Source organism: Crassostrea angulata, chromosome 3, assembly GCF_025612915.1.
Source record: "Crassostrea angulata isolate pt1a10 chromosome 3, ASM2561291v2, whole genome shotgun sequence".
Lineage (NCBI taxonomy): Eukaryota > Metazoa > Mollusca > Bivalvia > Ostreida > Ostreidae > Magallana > Magallana angulata.
Window position 1 is genome coordinate 12,941,326 of NC_069113.1, and position 22,406 is coordinate 12,963,731.

General features: G+C 34.0%; 2 protein-coding genes across 3 annotated transcripts in view; one reads left to right on the forward strand and one right to left on the reverse strand.

Moving 5' to 3' along the window:
• Positions 1-19,024, forward strand: part of LOC128175396 (usherin-like) — a 70,299-nt gene extending 51,275 nt beyond the window's left edge. The window contains exons 63-82 of one of the 2 annotated variants that reach the window (XM_052840990.1): positions 446-690; positions 876-1,037; positions 3,563-3,654; positions 4,008-4,070; positions 4,338-4,397; positions 5,070-5,232; positions 5,723-5,827; positions 5,978-6,100; positions 6,236-6,614; positions 6,771-6,972; positions 7,178-7,321; positions 7,589-7,753; positions 7,923-8,073; positions 8,932-9,028; positions 9,273-9,308; positions 9,968-10,081; positions 16,046-16,175; positions 16,501-16,611; positions 18,416-18,489; positions 18,622-19,024. In XM_052840990.1, the coding sequence (XP_052696950.1) occupies positions 446-690; positions 876-1,037; positions 3,563-3,654; positions 4,008-4,070; positions 4,338-4,397; positions 5,070-5,232; positions 5,723-5,827; positions 5,978-6,100; positions 6,236-6,614; positions 6,771-6,972; positions 7,178-7,321; positions 7,589-7,753; positions 7,923-8,073; positions 8,932-9,028; positions 9,273-9,308; positions 9,968-10,081; positions 16,046-16,175; positions 16,501-16,611; positions 18,416-18,489; positions 18,622-18,731 (2,726 nt within the window). In that variant the 3' untranslated portion in view covers positions 18,732-19,024. Of the gene's footprint in view, positions 1-445; positions 691-875; positions 1,038-1,318; positions 1,877-3,562; positions 3,655-4,007; positions 4,071-4,337; positions 4,398-5,069; positions 5,233-5,722; positions 5,828-5,977; positions 6,101-6,235; positions 6,615-6,770; positions 6,973-7,177; positions 7,322-7,588; positions 7,754-7,922; positions 8,074-8,931; positions 9,029-9,272; positions 9,309-9,967; positions 10,082-16,045; positions 16,176-16,500; positions 16,612-18,415; positions 18,490-18,621 lie in introns of those variants that run through there. The other variant, XM_052840989.1, reaches the window with a different exon arrangement.
• On the reverse strand, positions 18,849-22,347 carry LOC128175401 (RRP15-like protein). The gene is made up of 5 exons (XM_052841004.1): positions 22,189-22,347; positions 21,238-21,602; positions 20,717-20,802; positions 19,978-20,143; positions 18,849-19,529 (listed from the first exon to the last, which is right to left on the reverse strand). Exons 1-5 carry the CDS (start codon positions 22,262-22,264, stop codon positions 19,416-19,418), a joined length of 807 nt encoding a protein of 268 aa, XP_052696964.1. The 5' UTR covers positions 22,265-22,347; the 3' UTR covers positions 18,849-19,415.
• Between the last annotated feature and the right edge of the window lie 59 nt (positions 22,348-22,406).

A 22,406-nucleotide genomic window follows, 5' to 3' on the forward strand; every position in this document is an offset into this window, starting at 1 on the left:
TAATATTATAAAAAGTAATAAGATATGATATGATATTGTATCAATTTTTTTGATATTTTATGTTATGATATTGTATCATGATATTGTTATGTATAGCATTGTATATTATGATATAATATTGTATTGTATTATTAATTTATTATTTTATCACATGATACTATTACATAAGATATTGCAAAATATAATATTGTATCCTATGATACAATATTGTATATTCTATAATATTGTATCATACGATATTGTATAATAAAATTATATGATATTAGTTTCTGTAATATAGAATTATATCACATGAAATTGTATAATATGATACTGATCTGATACATCATTTCTCCTCTCATGTTTTAGTAATACTTCATAAATAATACATCTAACTGCCATGATAAACAAACTATATTGTATAGTACCAAGTAAAATAAACAAGTGGACATTTTGTCTTGAACAGGTGCCCTGTCCAGTGTCAGTGGGACCCCGGGGACCTCGGAGGAGTTTTATCAGGAGGTGTGGTTCATGGTGCTGGTGATTGTGATAGGTCTGGTCCTACTGTTCCTCACGGTGGTCCTATGTCTGAGATGTATACAGGCCTCCAGGCCTTACATCCGGGAGCGGTCACCCCTCGGAAAGAGGCGACAGAGGACCAGGGAGGGCTACTCTGATGAGGACACCTCAAGTGGCAGTGTATTTGGAACTGTTAGTATATACTCCTAACCAAACATGTAAAGAAACTGCACTATTGTAGTCTTTCTCTGATTTTTATTATTTTAATATCTTGGTTCATGGTTTTTTTCACTCAAAAGCTAAGAGAGAGAATAAATTTTGTGCATCAATTCATAGAATATTATGAAAGTTCTGATATGGCAATGTGCCCTTTGCAGGAGATGTCTCGTCAGTTGTATGGTAGACGGGGACATGATAATCCCGCCCATTCCTACGATTTTGAGTTTACATCATCCTCGGCCAGCCCTAACTTTGATGATGGCGATGACTTTGTTAATGATGATGATTTCTTCTGGAAAAGAACTCTAGACAGTGAGCTGGTATGTACATGCCTTTAAACAGGGGAATCTTCTCTCGCATTTTATTTACATCCATTTCGCTCTTCGTGACACTGGGGAATTTGAAACGGGGTATTATTATTAAAAAAGTAATTTTATAACCAACAGAGTTAATTTGAAATGAAGTTATATCTTTTACAAGTGGGATTCATTGAAAATAACACTTGGTGAAAATAACCCTATGTACATTATACCGGTGTGAATTACTACGTCAATAGACAATTAAATTATCAAATTGTCCATTACATTTCTCCTCCTCTCAGTTTGATGATATGATGTCCCAGGGACCTGGCTACAGTATCTCCAAGTCGCAGAGCGGCTTCACTGACTCCCACTTATGACCAACAGAGAGAGGATGTAAGGGGCCTTGTTTCTGACGAGAATCTCAGCAGTAATGATCAGGATTCAATATCATAATTTCAATATGGATATGTCCTGAAGATTTCTTGTAATGACAAGGATATTTGATATGACATTCAGTTATTTTGATTCTGAACAAAATTTTCTACAATTCTACAAAATGTGTATCATCAGGTATTGCATGCTTTTTCAAAACTTTTTTATGACTTTGATTTTAAGATCTTCAATTGTACATGTATTTTCATATGTTAGATGATTAATTAATGTAAAATCTATATATTAATTTGACTGTATACTGTACTACATGTATGCTTGTAAATTATGATATACCCTCTTGTAAGTTAAATTATCATAGATTGATTAAATCTTGCACATAAATATATATATCATTATTTATTTGTATTCTGATGTACTGCTTTTTTTATTTAATATATTCTAGTGTACATGGTATGCATATATTTATTTATTTTATGAATGAAAATGTACATAATAAATATTTTGAAAAAATTGCAATGTTTTTGATAATTATGGAGTAATTTGTTTTCTATTCATTGGTTACAATTTACCTCACCCAACAAGTTGCAAAGTCGTGGTACAAACTTCTGCCAGAGTTCGTTTGTACTAAAACCAAACGCTGTGTGCGGAGACGCAGAGGACTATGGGTAGTATGGGCTGGGGTATAATGTTTTTGACCCATCTTTTACGGGTAGTTAGTCAGTTCTTTTTTTTCTAAGCACAGCTACCTGTATCGGTACTCTTTAACCACTGGATGGAATTTCGTTAATCTATATTTGTAGGTACTTAAGACATAATGTGTAGACTTACATATAATAATACCAGGAAATTCTGATTTTATTATTTTTCTGGAAATTTTGGCCCATCTGAATCCAGAATCCGTTGTTAAAGACAAAAGTGTCAGGTGTGCATAATTACAAGAAGTTTTGATATGATAATTTTATGAAAGTTATGCCCCTTTATCAAAAATGCATACCCTGTCATTTCCAGTGTGTGTAGCATTGCCAATTTTTTTTTGTGATCATTAGCATGACCATCCCTTTTATTGATCAACTTTAAAGTCATCACATCAGTCATTATTTGATACTATTGCAGATTTGGAGGAGTCAAGGAACTCTTCTGCTTAGCGCTCTCTCTCTCTCTCTCTCTCTCTCCTCTCTCTCTCTCTCTCTCTCTCTCTCTCTCTCTCTCTGGTGGCTTATTTCAACCAAACTTTGCATAAAGCAGCTAGACTAGTAAAGTGTTTTCAACATACAAATGAGAGAGAGAGAGACCATTTTAGTCAAAGACAAAAGATAAAACTTCTTTGTTTCTGCTATACATTTTGACCCTTTGCATTTGAATTTCAACCACAAAGCATCCATACATCTAGTGTTTGCAGCATAGATAATATAACAGGTCTTAATGCATTGTTTTACAGGGAGATAAATTAGATAATGAGTTATAAAGACAGAGTCCCATGGGCCATGACAGTCACCTGATTACTTTTTATGATAGAGTGCACAAATTTATTAATAGATATGTTTTGATAATTACAATAATATGTCCTGTGTATACATCAAATGGTCATGATGCATGGAAAGAGAGATTTGGATTTTCATATCTTAACAGTATTTAGGATACTGTTTAACTGGAGTATTATAATCACCCCAGAATGACCACTTACAGTGTCTGCATGGTTCATCTTCAAGTTTTTTTTGTCATGATGCATGACGGGGTATATAATTTACATAAATATTACCAAAAAAGAAGTGGGATCGATAGCTGGGTGGGTTGTGATAGACAATATGTCTCATATTGTGGAAAGTTGTCCAATATACCTTTATCAATTTTTCTATTCACAGAAACAAGAATTATCAAAATTACATAATATATTTTCAACTTGATCATTGATAGTACACCTCTAACAGCTATAGCACCCTTAATTGATATTGAATCCATTTTTTAGAAAAATCTTCTGTCAAAAGTTAAATGCACTAGAAAATATACTTATTATTTCTATTAAAAAATATTTTGTTTACACACAAAATTGATAGCATTTAAATATTGTATTCAAGCTATCTTTAGATAAAAACGAAAAATCTGGGAACAACTTACTTATTTTACTATTGTCAATCTTTTGTTTGGAGAAGGCGGGAACGGTGGTCATTTGTTTGGCAATGGCCTCCTCGAATGTTGATTACTACGAGAGACAAAAAGAATTGCAGGATATCATTCACGAACAGTAAGAGCTTATTTGCATCTTGATAAAATTCAATGATTTAGGTTTTCGAATGAATATGAGTTCACTCATTTTCCTTCTTGCTTCTTAAATTCGAGAATGTATTTGATTGACCGCCAATGTCGTGCTTGTTCACACACGATTTTTTATTTCATGCAGACAATTTTCTAAATTAATTTTTTGTTAGATTCAATTCATTATATTGTAAATGCTGATATTCGTGTTGTAATTTATATCTGGCTTGTGAAAGCATCAATAAAAAAAATTTCTACAAATAAGAGTATTTTTTTTGGGTCCCATAAAATGTCCAGTGTGATTCAATTTTAGAAAAGTGATTATGAAAAAAATTATTACAGAGAAAGAAAAAGAGAGCAATTGGATCGTCAACTTCAATTTTTCTGCAAGAAAGACGACAGACTGTAAGTAATAAGTTCTGTAATTCTGTCCCCTAGCTAATGGGAAATTATTGTATGAAGTTGATGAAAATATTTGATACTCATTATTTTTTTATTTAGTTTTAACATTATATTAAACTGCATGCATGCAGCATAGAACTATCAATATAAATTTTTAAACATATGTCAGACTGTAGTCACTATATTATTTTCATAATATGTACAATTTGGTTTTATAAGATATTATTTGCTTAAACAGGTAGATTGATAACTTTCTACTTGCTATCACAGTCGAAGAATTATTAAAATGCAGGGGACATCTTGTACCAAACCAAACCAGATATCAGCGAAGTAATTTTTGTGTGTGCTAATGGCACAAGACACCGAGAATTATACTTTGTAATTCACTTGGGAACTTTGACTAAAATTGTATTTGCACTCAAACAAGTTCATGCATTTATTACATTTTCATTCCATAGAGGTTTCTCTTCTCAATCTCATATTTTCCTTGCACATTACATACCATAAAATATAGACACTTTATTCTCATTTATCAGTACCTGACAGGTGAAAGTTTCTAGTTTCCAGTGTTCTGCTATTGGGAATGGAAATGAGTACAATGGTGTCATGGATTATATCTGTGCTCATGCTCTTTTGCTTTATTCCAAAGAGTGCATTTTGATTTATCAGAAACTATGAGTGAATATTGAGGGTTTATGTACTTATTATTTTAGCAATCCTTTTCAAAATCTATAGATTTTTAAAAAAAGTGCATTATAAAGATATAGATTTTAATAATACTCTTATCTTCTTAAATAAAAATCATAGAAATTAATTGGTATGTAATTTTTTTTTCACTTTTAAAGGAGCATTTCTTCGTTCACTGTTTCTCAAATTATTCATATATTCTTATATTTTTTTAAAATCACAATCATCAAAATATTTTATTTTTATTTGGTATGAATAATTTGGAAATTTTACTTAGTAAACATTATTAGAATTAATTTTTATCAACATTTGCAGAGCAAAATTGAGAGCAACTAAGCTTCAGGCTTACTGGAAGAGAATATGTGAGGATGAGAGAAGAAGTCAGCAAAGAAATCAAAATATCTTGCGGGATTTCTCCCGTATTGACTCCCACCTAACTGCAGTGTCAAATAAAACAGAAAGACTTCGATTACTCAAGGTTAGTTTGAATAACCCTGTTGTAGACAACGAAATGATATAATCATATATTTTGCACTTGTATACAATACTTGTGCTCATATTTTTCCAATGCATATATGTCTTTACATTTAAAAACTTTAAAATAATAGGTTTTGTAAAGAGTCTAAGATATACATATACTGTAGATTCCTTATGTTACGCAAGTACTTAATTCCGCGATTCCATAATTTTCCATTAAATCGCGAGAACATAAAATTGCGAATGCGGAAATTTTATTAGAGTCTCAGGTACTTTACATAATTCCGGAAATTAAAAGCAAGACTTTAAATTTCGCGAGACGGGCTTCTCGTGATTTTTCATTGATATTAATTCCTCGCGTTTAATTAGGAAATTACAGTATACAAAACTTGATTACCGGTAGCCAAGAGTCTTAGTTTGAAATTTTTAGTTTGAAAGTTTCCTCTGTACTTTGTAAGTTGCATTTAATCAGTGTCATACTGTTGTTCCAGAAACAGTATGAGGACTACATAGAGAGGAATTACCCCCAGTGGAAAGAGCGAGTTACAGGAAAACTAGGAGAGGGGTTAATCCCTCACAATGTTCCCCATCAGCAGGTTTGTTCTGTATAAACATACCATGAGAATATAGGTTATTTGCATGAATTATTGAAAAAAAAATTAAAACATGTATTTGACATTTAGGCATTTTCATTAATTTTATTATCTTCAGCTAATATTGTTTATTATCATGATTTAATTGTGTAGTTCTCAAGAGAGGTTTATGAGGAACCAGAAATGGAGGAAGAACCTGCAGTGTCGCATCGGTCATACTACATGGAGAGGACTGCACCATCTATGTCACCCTCAAAGGCTGGGCCAGGAAGAAAGGTAAATAGTTTGCACCATACAATATAAAAAGGAAAGAGAAATATGTTATGAGACAAGTACAGAAAATTCTGCTTTGATGTCAATGTTCTCCTTGGTTATAAAAGAATCTTTGGGGAGAATGTGTTTGTGTTTTAGGAAGCATCTGATTACGCGAACCTCAAAGATGTGAACAGGGCAGAAAAAACAGAAGCCAAACGCATTGAATCAATGGAAAGAAGACAAGAGGCTGTTGACAGGCAGAGAGAACAGCAAGGCAGCAGGAAATCTCAATCCCCGACACTATCTCGTACCGCCCCTTCAGGGTCTGGTGTTCCACCTCCCCCACAGTCTACACAACAACCAGAACCCTCCCCACAAATGTTCCGGTCATCTCAAAACTCAACTCACCAGGTACCAGTCGCTGATGTTAGCGTGGAAGAGATGGAGGAAATGATGTCACAGCCCATACAGAGTGTGACTGTGAAGGGCATTCAAGGGAGACCACTGGAGCCTAGAGACACTGAGTCCCCTGGAGGTACAGTTCGGCGTCTTAATTACTAATTAAATGAAAAAGTATAAAATAACAACACATGAAACATATGAAAAATCCTTCTTAACAACTATGCATTCTTTAAAAAAGCGTGACATTTTATTGTGTGGATTTAGTGAGGTTTGTACCGTTATTGTATAGGGATTTCTTATTCATCTGGTGGCATGGATCCAGGACAAGATGATGAAAGCGATTTTGGGTCAGAGGACAATATTCCCCTGCATGATTTGCACCACCCACCACCCGCCCAGCAGGTGGAACCAGACAACATATCAGACCAAAGTTCACCTGATGAGGAGCCAGCACCACCAATTAAAGCTTCAGTTCTACCTAAAGGAGAAAGGTAGCTTATTAGGATGATAGTAATATGATTTTTCAAATGTTAAAAAAGATCATGTTGTATCATACTACACTGGAGTGTTACAGGATAGATAATACCTGCTGTATTAGTAGTTTGTGCAAATTTATCTGTAGGAAGCCCATAAAATTGGGAGTTTCCAGTGTCATGTAAAGAGGTAAACATTATCAATAAACAATTACTTCTCTAGGCGTTCTCCCTCTCCAGAGTTAACAGTGCATGGATTGATCAAATTGTTAAAGTTTGTCCAGTCAGACTTCCAGCATGCACTTTCCTTAGAAGGATATTACAGATCTCACCCAGCTTCCCCTACAGACAGGCAAACCATAATACAGTAAGTAAACAATATAAAAATACAATAAACTAAGTTATAATCAAAGCACAATGTAGAAATGTTCTTTGACAAAAATGAAAAATCCAGCAAGAGCACATATCTCATTAAAATAAAAAATTTGAGCTTATAAAAAATTGCATCATGTAGAAAGCTATTAAAGAGAGAGAGAGAGAGCATACATAGATAAACCAATGAAGGCATCACATCAAAAATCTATATGGTAACATTTAAATAGAGTTTGATGGATTTTTTCTTTTTTCACACCAGGAGAGCTAACAGTGGAGCTAACCTGTCTGGATTGGACAGTGAGTTGGTTTCCATGGTGATATTGGAGCAGGTGACCCTGGTTATAAGAAGCCTGAGGACTCCATGTCTGCTGCCTGACTCCATTCTGACAGGGAATATTGACACCATTAGTCAAACTCAAATCAGGTACCAAAATTGAAACAAGTACAGGTAGTCAATAATTCATTACGTGTAGGAAAAAACCTATAACAAATACTTTTATAACTTTTTTTGTGGTACATGTACATCAATAGTTATGTTCATTTGATATAACTGAAAGTGGCTTGCATGTAATTCCAGTGGCATTTAATTACAGGGTGATGCTACGAGATGATGCTCAACCTCTCTGGGACAGCTTGTTTGAACACCTAGTACAGTTGGTCACATGTAAGGTCATGACCCCAAATGAAGTGGCTGCTGTGTTTGTGCCTTGCATGGTTTCAGACAAATCACCATATCAAGACAAGGTATTGATAACAAAAATTTGATTTCTATGTTGTACTATCCAAAAACTCTAATGCTCTTAAGTTTGTTTTATTGCATGTTTATGTTAAGATGATTTTAGATATCTTTATGCCCCCCTTTGAAGAAGGGAGGGCATATTGCTTTGCTGCTGTCTGTTGGTCCACCAACAGTTTCCGTTCATTTTCTTCGCAGTGGATGCACATATTGAAATGAAATTTGGTATACGGGTTTATCAAGATAATATCTAGGTCAAGTTCGATTTTGGGTACGATTGAGCAATTTTAGACAGAGTTATGCCCCTTGGACATTCCAAGAAAAATTCCAATTATTTGCAGTTTCTGTTCATTTTCTTCGCAGTGGATGTACATATTGAAATGAAATGTGGTATACAGGTATATCATAATAATATCTAGATCAAGTTTGATTTTGGGTACAATCAAGCATTTTTTGGGTATAATCAAGCATATTTTGACATAAATGTAGTTATGCCCCTTGGACTTAGAAAATTTTAATAATTATTTGCAGTTTCTGTTCATGTTCTTTGCAGATGTTTCCAAGGGAGGGGGGCATAAGTGTTTTACAAATATCTCTTCTGGTTGTTCCATTTATTTTCACATTAGTCAGTACATGTATTACCCTTGCACAACTTTTGTTTTAAAAAAAGAAACACTATATGATATATATTAGTACACATGTATTGAATTGTATTAAATTGTATACATAGAACATATTTGATGAAAAGGTGATTCTTTTTCTTGGAGACTGTTTAATTAATAGAATATTTTTAAACAGTGAATCCTTTTATTAGAGACTGTTAAGTGTTTTTGATTGATAAATTGTTTTTTGTCATTTTTTTAAAGGCGTTTGAGCTGCTGATGAAGCTTTTAAAGAGCCAGATTGATGCAGGGACCCCGAGGGAAGGGATGGACAGTTTAACCAGCAGAAATATCTCAGGGGGTAAGAAGGAAGTTAATATTTGTTTTTTGATTGAGTCTTTATATGCAGAAATTTTAAATTCCAAATGAGAGTACATTAAAATTAATTGTACTGTGTTCAGTTTGTTAGACAGAACATTATTTTACACACATCTTGCACTTGATGGAAGGAATTTAAATTTCCATCATTTTGAAATCATAGGTTAATCATAAATGAAATGAAATTTCTTTGTGCTAAATGAATAATAAATGACTGTGATTTTCAGCTGAGATACATGTAGGGCCTGATGGTAAAGTAACAGGTATATACAGTGTGTGTGTCTTAATAATGTCACATCATCAGCATTACTTCATTATAATGACAGCATTACATGATGTTTGGGATATTAAGTCAGTGTTGACTGGGAGTGTTCAAATTGTTAAAAATGGAAAAGATGAATGCACACATACCGGTGAATGATTTGCAGTATGGTGGATAATTCTTCACTTTTTAAAATATGAATTCAGTGAAATACAGAGGTTTTTCAAGTTCACTTGTTAATTTTGCATTTTACCTTCACAACCATTTTTTTTGCACACAAAAGTTACTTTTTTGATTTAACAGGATTTTCACCCCCAAAATAATTAAGCATCAAGTCTATTCAAGATCAATCTTTCTTTGTCTCATTTTGTACATCAACTAAAATGGCTATTTTTGATAGATTGGCTTTAAATGTGCATACAGAAAGAGTGAATATATTTGTATATAAGGAAGTGTGAATATATTTGTATATATACTAGTACATGTATCACTGTACTTAGCTACATGTATGTGTGTGTTACAAGTAATATCAGCCAGGCTAGCAGATATTTTTTCTGTATTAAATTTGAAATTAACATGTATGATGAAACTGGAAAATCATTTTGACATTTTCTTAATGTCTTATTTCTCAGCTGCTATATACGTCTGTTCTCTCGGCAGTTCCTCCGCTGAAGTTCCCAGGGAGTTTGATTGACAGGTCTCAAACCTACAACAGTGATGATGATACTAGTGTCATCACCCAGAGTGTAACAAGCTCAAAGATTCCCCTCAATGGTACGTTGAATGTTTGTCATCTGTGGCATTCACTACCAGGAAATGTTCCATCAACAGTCGTTAATGTTTATAAAAACAAATATGGTTATGGAATAGAAAAAAATAATCAAACACATTTGTTCGTTTTAAGAGATTTTTGTAACAATTTTAGAGGGGATAGTGGAGTAAATTTATAGTAATAAGTACTAAACACTTAGTTCAGAGATTTGTAGTTTAATTATATGTGTTTGTTTTAAGAGATTTTTGTAACAATTTAAGAGGGGTAGTGGAGTAAATCTATAGTAATTGGTACTTACCACTTAATTCAGAGATTTGGAGTTAAGGTATTGGTTCGTGTAACAGAATGTGTTTTATGTATGATTATACAGTACCATTTAAAGGGAAGAGAGGTGAGTAGAACACATGATGTGGGAGATTTCTTGTACACGTCAGAGACGGCATCCATCATAGAAATCATTATCATTGTGTGTGGAGATACATGTAAAAAGCTGTACAGTTTCAGATGAATTGAAGTGTGTTGTGGCTCTGAGTAATGCAAAACTAATGTTAGACCATGTGCTTTATTCAACTCCTTCACTAAAAGTAACTTTACAGGATGAAGAGCTCCCTTAGGGGGAGATAAGTAAAACATAAACAAGAGTTACTTCTCTTGTCATTGCATATTAAGTAAACTAACATTAATTATACTTTTTTTCTTTTTTGAGCATAATGTACAGGTAAACAAAACTAAAAATGACAAAAGTTCAGAATTAATTAGAATGTGTCTGGTTTAAGAATAACAGTAATTCTGTCCATTTAAAACACAAAGTCTGGCAACATCCGTCCTGTCTGAAGAATCTTCAAAACACATAAACCATTTGCTCCTGCTTTTGTTAGGCAATTTGCGAGCTGTTTTTGTCCAGAACACCACTGAATTTTCCTCACATCTCCTTGAGTAACTGCTTCAGTCAATGCAGCGATATCAATACGAAGTCTCCTGTCCTCCACCAGTTTTGTCGAATGCACAGATTCTATCACACTCTTATTGTCTATAAATGCATAAATTTCAATGGATTTGCTGGGGACTCCTAAAATTTCCTCTAACATGTGTCGATAGTAAAAACTTGCCTCCAGTCCTTCTTGTAGACTAAGCGCCTCTGCTGCTAGCGTGGAGCGGACAACTCTTCTTATCTTTTTAGCCTGCCAGAAAAGGGGACAGCATTTCCCTTGTCTATCCATAATCCAGATAATGACTCCTTGAGTACTTCCCACTCCATCATTCAGGTTTCCTAGAGATGCATCGGTAAATGTCATTATCTTCACTGAAGTGAGATCTAAAGCTGGAAATCTCAGAATACTTTTGAAGTCTTTAAGCCTATTTATGGTTTTCGTTGCTCTAATTAAGTCTGCCATGGTTCCACTTCTCAGCTTAGTGCTCATGTCAATCATTTCAAATGCAAGGTCTGGTCTTGACCCCTGCACTGCCCAATTGATCTGCCCTATGATCTGTCTGTATGCAGTCTGTTCTTCAGTGCTTAGCTGACTTTCCTTCTGATATGCTCTCAGGGGATCAATCTCTATACTTTGTAACTTCTCCATGTAACTAGTGTGATCCAGTTCTATCCCTTCTTGAGTTTGCTTAACGTAGAATCCAATATATGGAAATTGGCATTCAGCAATTTTTCCTGCTGAAAACCTCTCTCGAAACCTGCAAATCTGCCCCTCAAAGATTTCGTCCCCAGCATGGAGAAAATCATCAACATGAGAGCAGATGATTCCATGAAGCCTTCCATCCTTTCTATAGCAGAAGAGAGCCGGGTCTACGCTACACTGTTCAAAGCCGAGTTTATCAAGTTCTTCTTTAACACTTAAGTAAAACTGTCTAGCACCATCTTTCAGTCCATAAAGACAGTGTTTTAACTTCCATATCATTCCTACAGGAGTGATACTTTCCTTTGGAGGTTGAAGATAAACATCTCTATCAAGTTTTTTTCCTTGTAAAAAAGCTGACTTAATGTCTGTGGTTTTGACATCCCAGAATTTACTTGCTGTTATTGTCAAAAATATCTTAAGACCCCCTTTTCCAACTGTCGGACTGTCTCTTGGAATATCAAATTCCTCCTCAAATCCACGTGCTACAAGTCTTGCTCTTACTTGTTCTTCTTTTGAAGTGATAACCCATCTTGTAGATAGTCTATTTTGTCCTTCATCCAGAACTTCAGTGTATGTGTCAAAGTTTTTGAGCTTCTCTAGTTCATTTTGTTTAGCTAGGGATATATTGTCACAGCTTGTATTTTCACATGTTGTAGAATTAACACATTCATCGCTGATTCTTTCCCAAGGGAGCCTACTTAGGTCTATGCTCTTTTGTTCTTCACTCTCAACATCTTTTACATTATACCAATTTCTGTTATTACCAGAAGCTTTGCCTGCTCTGCCAAGAATTGTTGCCTTTATCCAATTTTCATCCTCCGATCCCATCTTATACTGAATGTTGTCATTTGTTTTTAGTGCAAAACTGCGTTGAGGAGGTAAAGGTAACTTCTGTTCCTCTTTGTTCTCTGACAGGTATTCAGAAACTGTACACTTTTTAAGTTGCTTTTCACTTGCTTTTCCTTGGTGTGGTGTTCTTTCTTTATTTGTGCCTGTAGTTTCAGTGTCTGATATCTTCTCTTCTACTTGAGTACAGCCTGCAGTTGCTTTTTGTAATCTGTTAGGGGACACTCGAACAAAAACTCCCCCATGGCGAACAAAAACAACTTTTCCATCCTGAAACACAACTCTACCAGGTCCAAGCCATCTGTCTCTACCCTCACGCTTGTAGTACACCAAATCTCCATTCTCATAACATTGTTCAGCTGCCCTCACTTTGTTCAGTAATGCCCGTCTGATTCTCTCATCAGCTTCTGCCTCTATGTATGCTCGTCTGGTGCTGTGCAGTAAATTCAGATGTTTAGCAAAAGTCTCACTCACTGTACGGCCTTCTAAAGCTGGTAACTTGTCTGTCATAATGTTGGGTAGATTGGGGTTCCATCCAAACACAAGCTGGTGGCTACTAAAGCCGTTCCACATCTGTAATACATTCCTTGCCATGTTAGCCCAGCACAACAAGCTCTGCTCATTTACATCTTTGTAGTCCTGTTCCAATTTTGTTAGCATCATATCCGTTACGGAGTGCACTCGTTCACACAAGCCGTTCTGAAATGGGCTTTCACCTGCGGATGTGCACACTTTGACGTTCAAAATTGATGCCACTTCTCGCATTTCGTCAGAGTTAAATTCTCCTCCATTATCTGTCATAATTGCACCCATAACACCAAATATCCCTATCCAGTGAGACATGATTTTATCAATGACATCAGTTGTCTTTTTCCTCTGGATAAAAATGGAAATTGTGTATCTGGACCACATGTCAATCAAATGTAAGATCCACTTTCCTCTCCAGTACTTCAGATCCATGGCCACCTTCTCATTAAAGTAAGTCGCCATTGGAAATGACACAACAGGCCGTGAAGGGGTTCTTGCATAGGTCTTGCACACATCACATCTCTCTTCTATTTTTTCAAGATCCTCGTCAAAGTTGTCTCGCCAAGCACCTGCATCCTGTAAGAGGGATACTAGTCGTTTCTTTGGTGGGTGCGCAAACTGTCGGTGCAGTTTTAACAGAGTTGAGTATCTCTTTTTTGGGTCTACATCATCAATCCTGACTGAGCAAACTTCCTCAACAGGTATCATTTCTGCTTTATCTATGGGAATACAATAGTGTCCAGAAGAGGTCACATTAAGGTTCATTGTTTTCCCTAAAATCTCCGCTGTGTCATCCTCTAAGTTCAACTTCACACCAGCAGTTTTCATAGCCGTTCTTGACAACAGCAACGGAATGTCTGAATCAACAACATCAGTTATTATGGTCACATCTTTCCCTGCTATACGAGCTGGAATTGCAAATTCTCCTTCAGATTTCAGACGAGTCCCCCCTCCAAACTTAAACATTTTTCTGCCTTCAGTTTTCTTAACTCTATTTTTGTCCAAATCATTGAGTGAATCGATGTATGTGTTGATCCATGCACTACCACACACAGTACTACTGCAGGCACTGTCTAGGACTGCACAATTTCTAGCTTCCATCCCCAGGTGTCTTATTTCCTTTGGTTGGTAACCTGTAAACAGTACGAATTCTTCTTCTTCAGTTGAACATGCATTTACTTTTGCCATATTTTCCCAACTATGAGGACATGCTGCCATCAGATGTCTATATGACCCGCAAGACTTGCATGTCAACACATTTCCATCTGGTCCTGATGGATTCATACTCTTTTTAACTGCTGAACTGCCTGCACGTGATTGTCCCCCATGCTGACCTCGATAAAAGCCTCGACTTTGGCCACTTTGAAATCCTCTGCCCCGCATCTGCTCACTTCTTCCCCCTCCTCGATAAAATTTGTTGTTCCTCATTCTAGCATATCCAGCTGCCATCAGCGCTTCTTCGTTCTCTGCAAGGAATGCTGGCTCAAGTTTAATGGACATTGGTGTAGAAGAAGAATGTCCTTCACAAGTTTCACCTTTGAATTTTTTAAGGGATTTCTTAGCTTCCTCATACAGAGTTTCTTTATTTTCAAAATTCATTCCTGTCAAAACAATCATTCTTTCTTCTTTGCTAATTTGTGATCTTTTGAGTAATTTGAATGCTAAAATCTCTGGAGGTAATTTCATATTTTTCTTCTCAATTTTTCTGTATTTAGCATCAAAAATGGAAATGTATTCATTGACAGATTGTCCATCAGATCTTTTAAAATCTTCAAAGTCTTCAAATTTCTCTAAGCTATCTGCTAAATCATCTTTGGCCAAATGTTTGTCCAAAAATTCTATCAATGTTTTCAAACCTGTCTCTTTTTTGAGATCCTCCAAATTCAGCTGATCAAACACTTTTTCTCTTATCTGGGACTCATCATTTTCAGGAAGAGACAATGCTATAGCAACACCTTGTTTCTTTTTATCTAGCTCAGTGACCTCTTTCCATGCTAAAAGTTCTTGCTTGAAGAGTTCATAACTTTTGATTTTAGGATTGTACAAAGGGGGGTTGATTTTTGTTGACATTTTCTCAGTCCACTAACACCACTGTTTTTCACATTTATCAAACTCTGAATAACAAGTAATTAATTGTCACACCTCGCTTACACTGTTTCTAACACTAGGAATCACCAATTTTCTTTCAACCACGCTCTGCTACCATTGTTAGACCATGTGCTTTATTCAACTCCTTCACTAAAAGTAACTTTACAGGATGAAGAGCTCCCTTAGGGGGAGATAAGTAAAACATAAACAAGAGTTACTTCTCTTGTCATTGCATATTAAGTAAACTAACAACTAATGCATTCAGACATATCAGTGCTTTGCAAAAATATCAACATATATTCATATTTAATACCATTTTAAGTTGAGATAAATATCAGTCTTAAGTAAATGGTTTTCTACAAGTACAAAGGGAAGATTTCCAGATTTGAAACCAGTCACAAGTAATTTCATCAAAATTGACATTTTCACATTTTTTCACAGTTTCATGTTCATGAACATCGACACACTTTTAGCAGTTCTATTTAACTATTGATTTTCATTTAATTAAAGTTGTAATTCAAATATTTCATATCTGATGTTTTGTTGTGTTTTTAATGTAAAAAGTTGTAGGTAAAATCAAGATAGATTGTCCAACACAAAATGTAGATTCCATACAATATTTTCAAGCATATTGCCCACTATTTTAGTACAATTTAGTGCTTCAATGCTCTGAATTTTATTTATTGTTGGAAATGGTTGCAAAACATGTAATATAATTATGGTACATGTATGATAACAGAATTTTTTTACTCAAATGATTTGCAAATAAAATATTCCACACCTTCAGATATATAATGTATTACAAGAACTTAGAGATATGTGAATTTATATTCACACTTTAATACTTGACTGCTTTTTATTTTGAAACAGCTACTGACGCCTACAAGAACATGTTGTCTGGTTCTCTCCCCATCCAACAGCGACCAATGGCAGACGAGGAAGAAGATACAGATGACGATGTTGAGAAACAGTTTGCGTCTGCACTATCCCCAAGAGACCAGTAAGCTCTGTGTATATTACATAGCACTGCATTTCTACAACTTTTATCATTAACCTAATATCAACAAAACAACATCATCAACTGTGGAATCATTAAATTTCTTGGGGCCAATTTTAGTTTTTACAGATTCACGAGAATGTAATTTCGTGGATTTTCTAATGCATGTATGATCAATTAGTTTATGCAGAGACATTTATTTATGTCTCTGGTTAATGTTGTCATTCTTTATTAATAAAAATGTAAAAAAAAAAATGTGTTTGTTTGTTATAACCACAGTGCAAGATATATTGCCTAAATATTATGTCTAAATTTTTTGTTTTTTTAGAATTGCAACAACTATTCCCACTGGTACAGGTAAAATGATGGAACAGGATGTTTTGTCTGATGAGAGCTCCACTGTGGCCACTCCTCTCTATGTTCCTACAGGTGTAACCAGGTACATGTAATACCATTTACCTGCAGATTGATTTTGATTTTTAAATCATATTTATTTCAACAAAGAACTATATATGATATTGGTCAAATTTGGCCCCCATAATTCGCAATTTTTAAAGTGTTTTAGGTACATTAAATTGTTGTGTTAATTTTAAGAATAGTTGATATAAAATATATTTTTTGGCCTATTTATTTGATTTTTTTTTCACTCATTTGCAGTATATGACGTCAGAAGTGACTCTTTATAATTCAATCAAAATCGGTGAAAAAATGATGTTTTTCTAATCTTTTTTTTTTGAGTGGGAAATATAGAGCGACATTTTGAACAAGAGCAAACTTTTTGTTACTTATAAGTATTCGATAGATACATCTTTGGGGAAAATATTTTAGTTGTTCAAGCAATCGTTCAATGTTTTCTTAAAGAGAAACTGCTTCAAAATAAGCTGTTTTATGCTAAAAATGCGAAATATATGTATATATGTACAAAGAGAGCAAAAAACAACAATAGTAAAATGACGATGTTCATTTTAGGGGCCATTTTAGGCTCAAACCATATATTATTACTTATTAGGTTTGTTACTGACTGTGTATACAGAAAGAACTATATATGATATGAGTTGAATTTTGCCCCCACAATTCGCCATTTTTAAAGTGTTTCGGGAATATTAAAATGTTATGTTATTTTTTAGAGGAGTTGATATAAAATATATTTTTCACCTATTTATTTTATTTATTTACACTCACTTGCAGTATATGACGTTAGAAGTGACGCTATTTCTATAATTCAATCAAAATCAGTCAAAAATTGACATTTTTCTTACCTTTAAACGAATGGGAAATATAGAGCGCATGCTTGAACAAGGATAATTTTTTTGTCAGTTATTAGTCTTGGCTAGTTACATCTCTGATTAAAATATGTTGTTTGTTCAAGCGTGCGCTCTATGTTTTTTGAAAGAAAAACTGCTTGAAAACAAGCTGTTTTATGCTAAAAATGCAAAAATGGCGGGGAAAGACTGTCTTCATGATACCATATTTCTAAATTGTGGGCACTTGAATCAAAATGAACATAATGTATAAACATCACATATATATCTGTACAAAGAAAACAAAGATTTACAGTAAAATGATGATGTTCATTTTAGGGGGCCATTTTAGGCCCTTATCATATATAGTCCTTTGTGGGGTTGGTAAAGTCCATAGAAGGCGAGGCGAACCGAGCTGTCTATGGACTTTACCGATCCCACAAATTTCTTAACACAGTCAGTAACAAACCTAATAAGTGTTTTGTTTTGTCGAGGACCTAAAGTTTGATATGTAAACAAACAGAAGATAATACATAATATCAAAATTCATAGCTTAATTCTCTAATTTTTTACCTTTTCGTCAGTCGTCTGTGCAAACTTGGATGCCATATTGTAGGATCATAATATTACGTCACGGGCAAAGGGGGGGTCACTCTAAATATTTTGGGGCTTAAAAATCAAAGGTATGGTTGAACATTTGTGTAAAAAATCAGCTTAAATAACGTTACGTCCGCCATATTGCGGTATAAATTTTGACGCTCGCCGTGTAAAGAAATTTATAAGGCAATCATGTGACGCTATTCATCCAATGACGTCGAGACATTCCAGTTCAAGGCAAAACAAAGTCCTTTGTTTAAATAACCTCATGATTTGGTTGTACATGTGATGATACATTTGCAACCCTGACATGTTATTAGACTTCAATACAAAATTATTTACTTGGCATAACAATTTACATGTATTAAAAATGAAAAAGTTTAAAGTAATGATATATGTTTACAGTACTAAACCCACCAAGTCGGGCATGACTACACCAAGATCTGCAGGCCTTTCCCAGAGTGGCTCAAAACGACCAGGTAAATTTTCATGGTCAAAACAAAAAATGTCATGTACTGTATTAACAAACAGTCTTGATAACTGGGAACACTTCTTCACAATCTAGTGTTCAAATATAGTAAAGAATCTATAATTATGATATTCCATTACAGGTCTTCAGTTCCAGTCCGACCTTGACACAGATACAGAAATAGACATTCTCCAGAAGAAAGAGGAGGACCCAGGCAAAGACGATGAAGACTTTTTTGAGTTTTATGAATAATATGTTTTATCCTGTTATTTCACGAAATAACAGAAATTTGTTACTGCTGTTGAGAACAGTTATCCTAGTCACTAGTAATCAAACAACTGTACAACAACTGAAAATTGTCCAGACACATTCAATATTGTCAATAAGATTTATTGTACAAAATGTTATGCTATAGACAGTAATTACAACCACTAGTATTTGTTGAACATATTGCATAAACATGAGAATCAATTTTATGCATCCAATTATACACTAGTTAAAATACCAGATGTAAACCTGTTAACCACAATAAATTATTAATCTAACTTAGATGTTTTCTTTATTTCTCTTTTTGATTTTGTACTGATGAGAGATTTTGAAATTTCTGCTCACTTTGTTATGGTATATTTTATTTATTCCTAGCAGTGGTTCTAGGATTCAAAGACAGGGTGATCCAGAAAAATAATCTACATGTTTGTCACAAAAAAGGAACAAAGCTAGAAGAAAGAAATTCATTTACAAACTTCTTTTTAATCAACCAGCTATGTTTATCAACTGGCATAAAAAAAAAATCCAGTATGTGAAAAAGATTGCATGAAAATTAAACTCAGTGTAATGAGTTGTAGCTGCATGGCAATCGCTTTATGATGACATTATTGAATGTTCGTCCTGATGACTGTGAATAGGCTATTTCCTGTGAGTGGATACACCCTGCTGTCATGTGTCTTCAGCCTCATCTTCATCACTCTCTTTATCCCAGTCTTTCATCTTGGCCCCCATCATAAAGTCCTCTCTCAGGGCGCTCCACTTCTCTTCTTTCTTGATTTCAATCTGCAATTATTTTTTAGCAAATAATGAGATATGCCATTAAATTCATGACAATGGGGGAATTATCAAATGCACATGTGTATCTGCTAGATACTGAATAATTACAAACAGCTGAGGAATAAGTTGTGTAAATACATGTACATATATTATCTATAGATTAATACCTATACCCTTACTTAAAGTATTCTTATGATGATAAATATTGGTCACTTATTGTACTTATTAGATGAAGTGAAACTGGATTTGATGCATATATTAAAATCATATATTAAAATCAGTTTGATTATTATTCGAGAGCAAAATGAGATTCAAGGGACATAACTCTTTTTCAGATACAAAATTTAGAATCTAAAATGTAATTCTTTAGCAAATTAAAAGATATCTTCAGTAAATATTCATCAGTAGCCTCTATATAATCATAATAAACACAACAGACATCTGTATATTTCACCTTCTCTGGTTTGCTGTCGGCACTCTTCAGTATATCCAGGAATTTGTCCTTTGTCATTGATTTTTCCACTTTCTCTCTTTTCAGTTCTGAGGATCCTACTTCTTTAATCTTTTCATCCAACACTTTCTGTTGTTTACGGACTGCATTAAAGAGTTGTACAACTCCCCTATATAAATATTATAAATCAAAATTTGAAATGTACAATATCCAAACCTGCGTTGGTAATGAGTACCCGGTACATGTATTACACAAAAAAAACACTACCTAGTTTACCATTAGTTTTCAGATATTCTGTTTTAATCAATTTTATTACTGTACTGGTAATTTAAGTGCCCCTTAAATATTGGGTTTGCAATCATACAGAGAAACACATTTTCCGATGAATATTTTAACCATCATTTTTTACTTTTATTTGGAAATTTGGTCATTTATTCCTAACAAAATAGGAAATCCATAAACATATTTAGAAAAACAACCAAGGAATACAGAGATAAAATGATAGTATACCACATTAGGCCAAAATAATAAAACAAAATTATTGTTTGTTTGGAATTGCCTCCCTCCTCATTGCAAAACACCCACTGGAACATTTTATTAGCAAAAAATAAAAAGAATGCAATACAAAAAATTCCCCCCTCCCTCTTGGGTCTAGAAACCTCCAGGTGCCAATTTCAAACAATCTTTTAAGGATGGCCTTACAGTAAATAAATATGTCATTACAACATCACAACAATCAAACCTTTGTGCTATTCTCTGTAGTTTCCTTTCCCTCTCCTTTTCTAGTGGGTTTGGTTTAGTGCGACCCATTTCTTCCCATAGTCTTTTCTGATATAAAAAAAAAGAATCACTGTAACATATTTAATCTCTGCAACTTAAGGTTGTATGGAACATCTGTCAATATTAATGTGGATTAAAGTACATTATAATTAAAACACTTTCACTATTTTAGAATTTAAATTTTTTTAAATATTTAACCAAAAGTAGCTTTTAAAGATATTTGGAAAAGTAAAAATTGTAAAACCCCAGTGGGATTTGAACTCATGACTAACAGATTCATAGCATACCCTCTAACCCACTGCGCTAAGTTAAGTTAAGTTCTCACTGTTAAGTGAGAGTATTGGAAAAGAACCTACTTCTATAATTACACTTAATTTTATTGTTTATTTCGATAAACAATACGTCACAACATGGAGGTATCCCATACCACCTTAAAAAAGAAGATAAATGTTCTGAAATATAATTTTCAATGAAAATTTTCACCTTTTGTTGAGATACTTGGGTTTCTCTAGAGTCTTCATCTATATTTTGTCTTTTCTTTGCTAACTCTTTATCAGTAGTTCCTTTGGCTAGAATTATCTGTTGGTGTGCTGGAATTTGCTTTTTAAGAATTTTAGCCATGGCATCAGCAAGTCCAGCTTTTGAATCTGTATGGGTTTCAGAGTCACTAAGTCTTTCATCAAGCTGAGAAAGTATGTTTCCTTCATCATCATCATCATCATCATCGTCATCATCATCATCATCGTCATTATCATCACTGTCATCAACATCATTGTCATCATCCGCCTCCTCTTCATGATCAACTTCTGATTTTGTTTTTACACTTGAGATCTCATCATCACTGAATTCTGCAAGTCATGAAAGACAACCATAATTTTTGTTGAAATAATAAAACAATTAACAACTAAATGAGACTTTATTTGAGTCTTTGACTTATTGAAACAGGAAAATATGTTTTTAATTATTTATTTATCTTTTTTTTATGTGTGTGTAAAATATTACAAATACATTTATTGCCACTAAGTAACACAATTACTGTAACAATAATTGACAAAGGCTTGATTATATCAAGAACACGTGTAACACTATGGTACTTGTACAAACTAAAGTATTTATTTCATCTCTGATGGAAAATAGATTACATTCATGTTATAAAGTGAATTAGACAAAGAAACAGCAATGCTCAAAAGACCAAACCTACCAACGAATGAATAATCAGATAGCTCTTAACAAAATTTCCTTCTATTCTCTACATAACACTGAATGCTTATGTAGTAAAAATTAGTATTACATGTTAGTCCTATTTGTAAACAGTGATAAAATGTCAAATGGTCAACACGTTCACAGTAATAATTACTGTACGTTCATGTCAGATAACTTTTTCTGAGCATTGAGGTGTATTTAAAAATGAGACTTCTTTCATGTTATTCCTACCTTGTTCAGAGCCACTTGTGGCCGACGCACTGTCTTCAGAACCATCAGATTGATGCAACACGTGTACCTCTGTCATGTTGGATGAAATTGAAAGTGAAAGTGAAATTCAGAATATTTGCTATCTTGTTATAACGAAACGAATGTATGTAATGTTTTATAAATAATATCCCGTGAATCAGCGTTAATTTTACTAACTCAGATAAATAATGTAAAAATAT

Excerpts from the sequence above, each read along its gene's own strand:
- LOC128175401 (XM_052841004.1), bottom strand. The coding sequence starts at position 22,264 with ATGACAGAGGTACACGTGTTGCATCAATCTGATGGTTCTGAAGACAGT. Across the intron at positions 21,603-22,188 it reads CACAAGTGGCTCTGAACAAG|AATTCAGTGATGATGAGATC; the intron begins GTAGGAATAACA and ends CATGACTTGCAG. Across the intron at positions 20,803-21,237 it reads CCCAAGTATCTCAACAAAAG|AAAAGACTATGGGAAGAAAT; the intron begins GTGAAAATTTTC and ends TTTTTATATCAG.